At 38.4% G+C, this 9,865-nt stretch overlaps 1 protein-coding gene across 1 annotated transcript; it reads left to right on the forward strand.

Moving 5' to 3' along the window:
• The first annotated feature begins 2,581 nt into the window (after positions 1 to 2,581).
• Positions 2,582 to 9,506, forward strand: LOC112395196 (serine protease inhibitor Kazal-type 1-like). The gene is made up of 4 exons (XM_024738262.1): positions 2,582 to 2,695; positions 4,427 to 4,458; positions 6,256 to 6,362; positions 9,380 to 9,506. Exons 1-4 carry the CDS (start codon positions 2,641 to 2,643, stop codon positions 9,423 to 9,425), a joined length of 240 nt encoding a protein of 79 aa, XP_024594030.1. The 5' UTR covers positions 2,582 to 2,640; the 3' UTR covers positions 9,426 to 9,506.
• Positions 9,507 to 9,865: the final 359 nt, after the last annotated feature.

Raw genomic sequence — 9,865 nt, forward strand, 5'->3', positions numbered from 1 at the left:
CTTGGAAGCTGACATGTTAGCCTGCCACAGTTAAAGAGATGCTAGCAGAAGACACAGACTCCTGACTCAGACAAAAGAGATATAATCATTCAATAGCAATAGCCAGACTGCCAGCATTTGCTCTGGTTCCCCAGGCCCAGCCTCCATAGGGTGACACAAAGAGGGCCAAGGGTACCTGCACCGGAAGCACAGGGTGTTACAAGGGAAGGATGCCAAGGTTTTAAAAATCCCTAATCTTGTAAATAGAGCTGCAGTGAACATTGTGGTACATGACTCTTTGAATTATGGTTTTCTCAGGGTATATGCCCAGTAGTGGGATTACTGAGTCACATGGTAGTTCTATTTTTAGTTTTTTAAGGAACCTCCATACTGTTCTCCATAGTGGCTGTATCAATTTATATTCCCACCAACAGGGCAAGAGGGTTCCCTTTTCTCCACACACTCTCCAGTATTTACTGTTTACAGATTTTTTGATGATGGCCATTCTGACTGGTGTGAAGTGATAGCTCATTGTAGTTTTGATTTGCATTTCTCTAATGATTAATGATGTTGAGCATTCTTTCATGTGTTTGTTGGCAATCTGTATATCTTCTTTGGAGAAATGTCTGTTTAGGCATTCTGCCCGTTTTTTGATTGGATTGTTTGTTTTTTTTATATTGAGCTGCATGAGCTGCTTGTAAATTTTGGAGATTAATCCTTTGTCAGTTGCTTCATTTGCAAATATTTTCTCCCATTCTGAGGGTTGTTTTTTCGTCTTGTTTATGTTTTCCTTTGCTATGCAACAGCTTTTAAGTTTAATTAGGTCCTATTTGTTTATTTTTGTTTTTATTTCCATTTCTCTAGGAGGTGGGTAAAAAAGTATCTTGCTGTGATTTATGTCATAGAGTGTTCTGCCTATGTCTTCCTCTAGAGTTTGAGAGTGTCTGGCCTTACATTTAGGTCTGTAATCCATTTTGAGCTTATTTTTGTGTATGGTCTTAGGGAGTGTTCTAATTTCATTCTTTTACATGTAGCTGTCCAGTTTTCCCAGCACCATTTATTGAAGAGGCTGTCTTTTCTCCATTGTATATTCTTGCCTCCTTTATCAAAGATAAGGTGATCATATGTGCATGGGTTTATCTCTGGGCTTTCTATCCTGTTCCATTGATATATATGGGGATATATGCATATGTATAACTGATTCACTTTGTTATAAAGCAGAAACTAACAAACACACCATTATAAAGCAATTATACTCCAATAAAGATGTTAAAACAAATCCCTAATCTTTTTATTTTTTAAAAAAATTATTTTTATTATTATTATTTTTTTAATTTTTGGTTGCATTGGGTCTTCATTGCTGTGTGCAGGCTTTCTCTAGTTGCAGCAAGTGGGGGCTACTCTTCATTGCGGTGCGCGGGCTTCTCATCACGGTGGCTTCTCTTGTTGCAGAGCATGGGCTCTAGACACACTGGCTTCAGTAGTTGTGGCTCGCGGGCTCTAGAGTGCAGGCTCAGACTCTCCTGTTGCGGAGCACAGAATCCGGACGCGCAGGCTCAGTGGCCATGGCTCACAGGCCTAGCTGCTCCAAGGCATGTGGGATCTTCCCGGACCGGGGCACGAACCCGTGTTCCCTGCATCAGCAGGCGGACTCTCAACCACCGTGCCACGAGGTAAGCCCCCTAATCTTTTAAAAAGAGCACTATGCCTGCCTAAACTTCACCCTGGTGAAAGATACTATCTTATTACACCCAACGGTAAACAAACCTCCCCTTTACTCCAGAGAGAGACAGTATTCCACCTCCCAAGGCTGTTTGTTATACAAACCCTCTTGAAAAAGTTGTTTGCAACACAGGCAGTCAGTGTCTCTACCCATGAGACATGCAGAAACATGAGAGATAATTGAGAATTGTCTCACCAAACCACACATGACAGACACAATGCATATTTTAGAATGAAAGACCAACAGTTTGAGGTAGGTACTATTATTATTTCTGTTCTCAGATGAATATACTGAAGCTCAGTGAAAGTGAACTACATGTCCAAGGACAAAGAGCTGGTAAGCGTCTCTGGTGAGCCCACTCTACCTTGGAGCACACACACACCTTAGGGAACTGAGTCCTCCCTACCTCTACCCTGTCCCTTTCTCAGCTACTTTAGGCTTTGTGAATGGGTGATAGAAAAAGAGAGAAAAGAGAGAGAATAAAAAATGGAAAAGCTGAAGAAAAGGAAGAAAGAATGAAGGGAGTTTTTGAGATATTCACACCTGTTCATGCACCCAGAACTACAGAGTACAAGGACCTTGGAATTCACCTTACAGATGAGAAAACCAGGGCTTGAGAAAGGAAGGGGCTCTCCATAGTCACAGAGGAAGTTAGGGCAAGAACTAACTAACTAACCACTAGTCATCTCTTCCTGACAGTCTTTACCTTGCACATTTTAGGCCCACAGCATTCCTCTCACCTTTCTTACACTGGTGCTGTGCTGGGTCCAGGCTATGCTACAGAGTCAATCAATAACCAAGGAGATCTGTGACAAAGGGCAGTAGGTGGAGACTGGGATACCATCCTGCCTGTATGAACCTTCCAGTCCCAGGATTCTAGAGAGAAGTGGTAAGTTGAGTTCAGTTTTTGACTGAGCTCTGGAGTCAGCACTCCAGCCATGAAGGTAGCCAGCATCTTCCTTCTCACTGCCTTGGTCCTATTGAGTTTATCTGGTAGGTGGTTTTGCATATTTTTCTGATTTAAGTAAAACCTTTTTGACCAGTTGCTTTACTGACCACATTACTTTCTAGACTTAGAGTCTACTCTTGGACAGATCTTTTGGTCCCAGTGAAAGGAAATAAGGTCAGTGGATGAGAATTATATATAGAAAGAGGGATTTTAACATAACACAGGAAAACAATTTTACTAGTGAGAACTGCCCAGACATGAAATGGTTTTCCTCAGGTAATGAGGCTGACTCTTTGTCAGAGATATGGTAGAAAAAAGAAGGGATTATTTCAATATCAAGTACACTTCTAACTCTGTAAATGTTTAAGGCCAATTTACAAATTTTATGTTCTCATGGAATTGCATAAATAGCTAACAATGATTTCCAGTTACTCCAGTATAAAGGGCAGAATTTGATTAAAATTTTTATTTTTGACCTACAGAATATTTCTAGAAAAAATATTCTTCTTGAACAGACTGTATGTTTATATCTTCAAACTGTCTTAATAATTTTGACAGATGATCTGAACCCCTGGCATTGGCATTAGCTTCCTTTTTGTCTTCGGAGATGGTTAACACTTTTAAATTTTTATCAGATCTAGCAAAGAAACCTACTGACAGCCAAATCAGCACTTTGCGAAGAAAAGGAACAATACTATTTGCTGTATTTGCTAAATATTTATGGGAGCAGTGGTCCCTTTTCCCCTTCTCATGCATATTAATTAATACATATAGATGCCTGTGGTGACTACGTGCTCATTAAATTTTAGACTCAACTCGATTCTAAAATTCAGTGGGACTCTCACCGCATCAGGTTCTGACTATTCCAGGGGCCTTCTTCTCCAAGCCCCTAAGTGTCTCAATACATTTAGGTAGGAAGAACTACTTCCTTTAGATGACCTCAGAGATTGTTAGTATCAAAATCAAATCTCACCAACATTTCTTCCTCTGGATACTATCAAATTAGTTCTCCTTCCCTGCAGTGAGCTCACCCACAATCACCATCTCCTGATGGTGATGTCAACAAGACCTGCTATTTTCTAGAGAATGCAGCATGGCAATTTTAAATATCTACCTGTAAATTCAAGAAATGTGAATTGAACTAATAGTATAATGCAATGGAGAGAGGGAGCTCTTTGGGAACTGAAGGTAAATTGTCAAAAGAGCTCCATTTTTTTTAAAACATTACTTACAAAAGAAGACTTACATGTAAGTGCAAAAGTTAGTTTTTCATCAGAAGACCTGGTTATTGCTAGTGTTCACAGCTAGTTATAGAAACTTTCCATATCTTTATCTATAAACTGAGATAAAGATACTTATATTTCCTACATCACTGTGAGATCAACAAGCTGGTTGTTGCTAGAATGTCAGTGAGCGTTCAGAAGGTATTTGCTCTGTGCCTGACACATTTGAAGCAGTAAGTACATCATTTCTATTTTCAAGGAAATGGGTCAACTTGTCTTAAATATCAAATTGAGATACTTTGGTCCTAATCAAATTTTTGCTTAATTTTTTTGAGGTTTCAGCAGGCAGGGAGTGAATGGACACCAATGAGACATACTTGAAAAAAAATGGTAATAAGAAGGGGTGGAAAAAAAAAAAAAAGAAGGGGTGGGTGGTGGAAGAGGAAGCAGAGAAGTCACAGACTTAAATGGAAGCAGAAAATTCTGAATGAGAATACCTCAGGCTTCTCCCATTCATGATCCAACTTGATATGTCTGATTTATGTTTTCTAGGTAGTACTAGAGCTAACTTCCTGGAAAGAAAGGTAAAGACAATTTTGTAAATTTTTATTTCTGGGGCTAAGACTGTTTGTTCCACCCAAAGCGTAGTCTAACTCACCTTTCAATTTAAGTTAATATGAGGAGTATGAATGCTGGCAAGACTTAACCCATTAAATGTGGATAGTAATTGTAGTTCCGCCACAGGCGCTTATGTTGAAGGACAAATTGACTGATACATAGGCAATCTCTCTGTAGTCATATTATGCTTGCTATGAAGGAGTTTTTATATATACTAGGGCTATCCGGTAGGACAAGGATTTTAAGTGGAAACCTTCTAAACATCACTCCAAGCAGCCCTTCCTCCTTACAGCCAGTTTGACCATGTTGGCATAAAGTTCTCTTCATCGACAAGGTGGAGCTCTAATTTATAATGAGCAATAATAATAATAAACTAGGCTCTTCCTCTAGAAAAATATTCTATATCTAACTTTTCCAGTTTTTCTTGTACTTATAATGTAAATTTCAGTAAATTTGGAGGCCAGAGGATGAAGTATCCCTCTTCTCGTTACATTTATATTTAGTGGGAAGGCCGATGGCAAACCAAAAGTGTATAAGTAAATAAATTACTACATTGGTGATGTGTTATAAAGAAGTTCTGGTTCCATTAGAAACCTAGCCTAGTTAAATCAGGGAAGGTGCCCTAAGCCAGTGAGATTTATTTTCAGCCCTGAAGAATAAATGAGTGTTAGCAAAGGGAGAAGTAGGAGAGTAAAGTGGTTAAGAGCTAAAGCTCAGGACCTAGATTGACTGGGTTTAAATCCTGGATCCAGTAATTATTAGGTGTGTGGCCTTGGGTGATTCAATTTCTTTGTGCCTCACTGCCTTTACCAGAAGAAGAGTATAATAAAAAGTTCATAGGATAGTCTATGAGTTTAAATATAATAATATTATTAATAATATTATAAATATTATAATATTTATAATATTAATATTATAAATATAATATTTATATATTATTATAATATTAATATTATAAATATAAATATTATAAAAATATAATAATACATGAAAAGCACTTAGGACAGTGTCTGCCCTGTGAAAGTCATTTGATAATTACTAGTTCTTACTGACAGTAAACAGTCTGTGCAAAAACCCCAAGGGTAGAAGGTCTTTAATTGACTTAGAGAAGACCAGGGTGACAGGACTACCGTGTGCAAGGAAGAACACGCCTCAAGGTGTGGCTGACCTGAGAGAGCTAGCACAGGTAGTAATTGTAAATTTGAACATTATCTCACTCACTTTATTCAAACCTCACAACGCCATGATGAGATAGGTAGGGAAACAACATCACTCCCATTTTGCAAATGAAGTGACTGTGGTTCAGAGACACCAAGAGATTTACCAATGTCACACAGCTTGCAGATAGCAGAGGCATTACTTAAAACAAGGTTTTCTGGGCTTCCCTGGTGGCGCAGTGGCTGAGAGTCCGCCTGCCGATGCAGGGGATGCAGGTTCGTGCCCCGGTCCGGGAAGATCCCACATGCCGCGGAGCGGCTGGGCCCGTGAGCCATGGCCGCTGAGCCTGCGCATCCGGAGCCTGTGCTCCGCAACGGGAGAGGCCACAACAGTGAGAGGCCCGCGTACCACAAAAAAAAAAAAAAAAACAAGGTTTTCTGACTCCAAATTTTGGATTCTTCCTCTTGCAACACTTAGTATCACTCTCCCAATCACAGTCATGCTTCCATCTTTAAGCTGATCAACTCCAGGGAGATTTTAGAGACTCTGCTATAAATTCAAATGAAAAATGATGGGAAATGATTCTGTTTCATTCCATTTTTTAGGCTAAATGTACAAGTGAAGTGAATGGATGTCCCAAGATTTATAACCCTGTCTGTGGGACAGATGGAGTTACTTATTCTAATGAATGCGTGTTATGTGTTGAAAATATGTGAGTACAAACCTGAATTTCTTTTAAAATATATGTTTTAAGCTAGAAGTCTTCAAATTTTTACATATATTATCCCTTGAAGCCTCAAAGAATATACCAATAACATTAATCTCACCATGAGAGAAACAAAATACCTAGTTTTCCCGCAAACAATTCTTGATTTCTTTTTCTCCTTATTATATATGTTATGATTATATAGAAAGGTGTGCATGTGTGTGTGTGTGTGTGTGTGTGCATTATGATAGAAAGTAGTATTTATTATGTCAAGCATTATGCAAGGCACTTAATATTCACAATGACTCTATGAGGTAAATAATACTCAGCTTAATATACCCATGAAGAAATTGAGACTCAGTTAGTTTAAATAACTTGCTCAAGGTCACCCAGCCATGAGTGGCAGATCTGGTGCAAAATCCTTGCTCTTTCCACTATACTTTAAAGTCAGGTACTAGACTAAATATTTGTGAGATCCACAAGAAAATCCAACATGTTTTGTCTCCCAGTTTGCTTACACTCAACGCTAACACGGTGTGGTCAATGGTAGTATAAGCAAAGTGCTCCGAGAGCACAAAACTAAAAAGAACTAATTGTGCCTGCTAGGATTTGGAAAAGTCTGAGGTTTTCTCTAGAACATAAAGAAGGAGAGAGAGGTATTTCAAGATGAAGAAAAAACTGAACAAAAGTGACAAAGGAATTAATAACATGGTGCTGTATAAAAGGTGTTAAAGAAAGGACAATGGGCTAGAAGAAGGAAAGTGTTGAATGTTTCTTTCAATTAGTTAAAAAAAAAAATCACTTCTACGATAAAAACCCAACCTTTTATAGCAAACAAGAGATAGTCTGGATTTTTTAAAGCCCACATACCCAAAATACCATTATACTTAAAAAATCATTCTTGGTGATAGCAATGATTGTGTTCACTAAAGCCCTGAAGTATGCAAATATGAATTATATAGATTAGGTGACCAAAAACATATTTTTGTAACACTTTATGTAATACTTTAGTGAACACAATCACTTATGGATGTGAGACCTAGCCTCAGTGGAGTTTCTGAACTGATTGTAGGTGGGTAGGTGATGGGAATTAGACTCAGGTACTCAGAGAAATAAATTCGCCACAGATTTTCTGTCTTACTCAGCTGCTGAACACTTATGTGCCAAGCATTGTGCTAGTCTCCTCTGCTTTCCTAGTGGATATAACTGAAAGAAAATAGTACAAATAAGGTAGCTTCTTGTAACTTGTGACAAATGCCATCAAATGAGGTGTGAGCAACATGCTACAGGAGTGAAGGAGAAATACAGATTGCTTCCTACTGGAAGGGTCAAGAAATGATTCATGAAAAGGGTGTCATTTAAACTGCACTTTGCATTTTCATAGCATCACAAAAGCGCTCCAAGTTAAATAAAGGTGTAGAATGATCAAAACAAATAAAAGAGATCCCACAAGCGACCCAGAAAACTCTGTTATTTTGGAACTGTTGTGGTATTAACACTTTGATTTAGGTTCAAATGACTGCATGCATTCCACATCTCTAATTCCTTGTACCATGCACCCTCCCTTGGTCTGCTTTAAGTTGTTTCAGAAAATTCTCAGTATTTAACAAGAATTGTGGAAATAGGTCTCCAGGGAGAAACATCTAATATCCTGAAGTTTCAGGCCCAAAACATTGGATGTTCTGCTTTTTCAAAAAAATTTCCACATTAAGGACTTGTAAACGGAACTTGAAACCACCTGTTAAAAGGAACTTGAAACCACTTGTTAATTTTCTCATGGCCTATGTTCTTGACATTAAGGTCAAAATCATATTTCCATCCAAGGGGAGGAGAAAGCAACACAACAGCCTTGAGGCTTGGTCAATTTCCAAGTGCCGAGATCAAAAGGCCCAGTATTTAGACTGAACCATTAGGAAAATATGAGCATAGAGCTGGGACACCTGGTTTCCTTAGACTTTAAAACCTACCAGTCCTACCTGCTCTTTCTATTCTTTTAAAATTATGTAAATATGGGAGCAACATTTGAATGCCAGAAAATGTAACTTCTCTTCCTATATTTCTCTGATAAGAAAACAGGTCTAGAGAGAAAATGTGTCTTTTTCAAATGCAACATATTTTCAAATGTACCATTTTGCCTTTGTCTCTACTGCCCATTAAAAGCCCCAAACAAATACATTGTATGCTTAACTAGAGCCAGGCTCTGACCTTAGTTGTTGAGCTTTGAGATGGGTAGACAAACAAGGGCTTGCATCTCCTTGATCATTAAGTGCTTAGCAGATATATTCAGTAAGAACTTTTTTTTCTAATTCCTGTATGTCTTCTTAGGAAATCTATACTGGCAAATTCTTCTCTATAGACTACCTCTGGTCCAATACGGAGGCCTCTAGCCATGGTACCAGCACTTAAAATGTGGCTACTATAAATGAAATCCTGGATTTGTAATATTACTTAACTTTAACTGATTTAAATTTAAATAGTTATATGGGATACTGGACAGCACAGCTATGGAAAATAAGCCAATCCGTGGGCTCTGTCTAGATGCTAACTAAAGCAGCTATCATATGGGATAAGGATATAATTTCCTTTTGCAAGATCTCACAGATGAGAATCCCCAGAGTTCTAAGGCAATGGATCAATCAATTAGAAGGTCCTGAAGTAGCCCAGGCACCAGCTAAGATGGAAACCTGGTAGCTAGGACAATGCCGTCAGAAGGAAAAGAAGCAACAATGGATTAAAGATTAATTTCAGAAGCTTTTTATAACGCCCTGCTAGATCTGTAAACTCTGTAAGGACGGACATTTTTCCCTTTTGTTGTATCCTTAATGTATGTTATAGTTCTCAATCAATATTTGAAGAGTTAATGAATAAGTGAATGAGTAAATGAATAAGAGAAATTGAAATGGAAATGAATCTCAAACCTCTCTATTTTAAATAAAGCTGATCATTTTTCCTTGTTTTTCTCCCGTTGTCACGTTTTATCAACAAAGTTTAAGCTGATTTTTTTCCCCCAATCTCTTCTATAGGAAACACAAGACTCCTGTCCTCATACAAAAATCGGGGCGTTGCTGAGAACCAAGGTTCTGAAATCCCCTAAGAACACTATGATGTGGTGGCTGGCCTGATTGTTGAATAAAATGCATCTAAACACTTCCTGTTGCTCCCATATGCTTTTTCCTCAAAGGCACGTTTGATTATACTGGGGACGGAGGATGGAGGCAAACTCAGAATAAACCAAGTTTTACAAAATACAGCAATCCTGTAATTTTGGACAGGGTTTCCTTCATGCTTTTTCCTTCCCCATCTTCCTCACATTCTGAGGTCTCTGTCTCAGGAAATGTGATTGCAGATATTAAGTGACAGGACATGATCGACCATGAATACATGTAATCCCATGAGGACTAGACTAGCATTTTAAGAAACAGTTGGAAAACTCTCAGTCCAGAAACATGTTGCCCATCACCTTTCACCGACTGAAATAATTCCTTTAGGGTTCCTTGGGATTTAACTGA

Source organism: Neophocaena asiaeorientalis, unplaced genomic scaffold (assembly GCF_003031525.2).
Source record: "Neophocaena asiaeorientalis asiaeorientalis breed wild unplaced genomic scaffold, Neophocaena_asiaeorientalis_V1.1 scaffold404, whole genome shotgun sequence".
In the NCBI taxonomy this organism is placed as follows: Eukaryota; Metazoa; Chordata; class Mammalia; order Artiodactyla; family Phocoenidae; genus Neophocaena; species Neophocaena asiaeorientalis.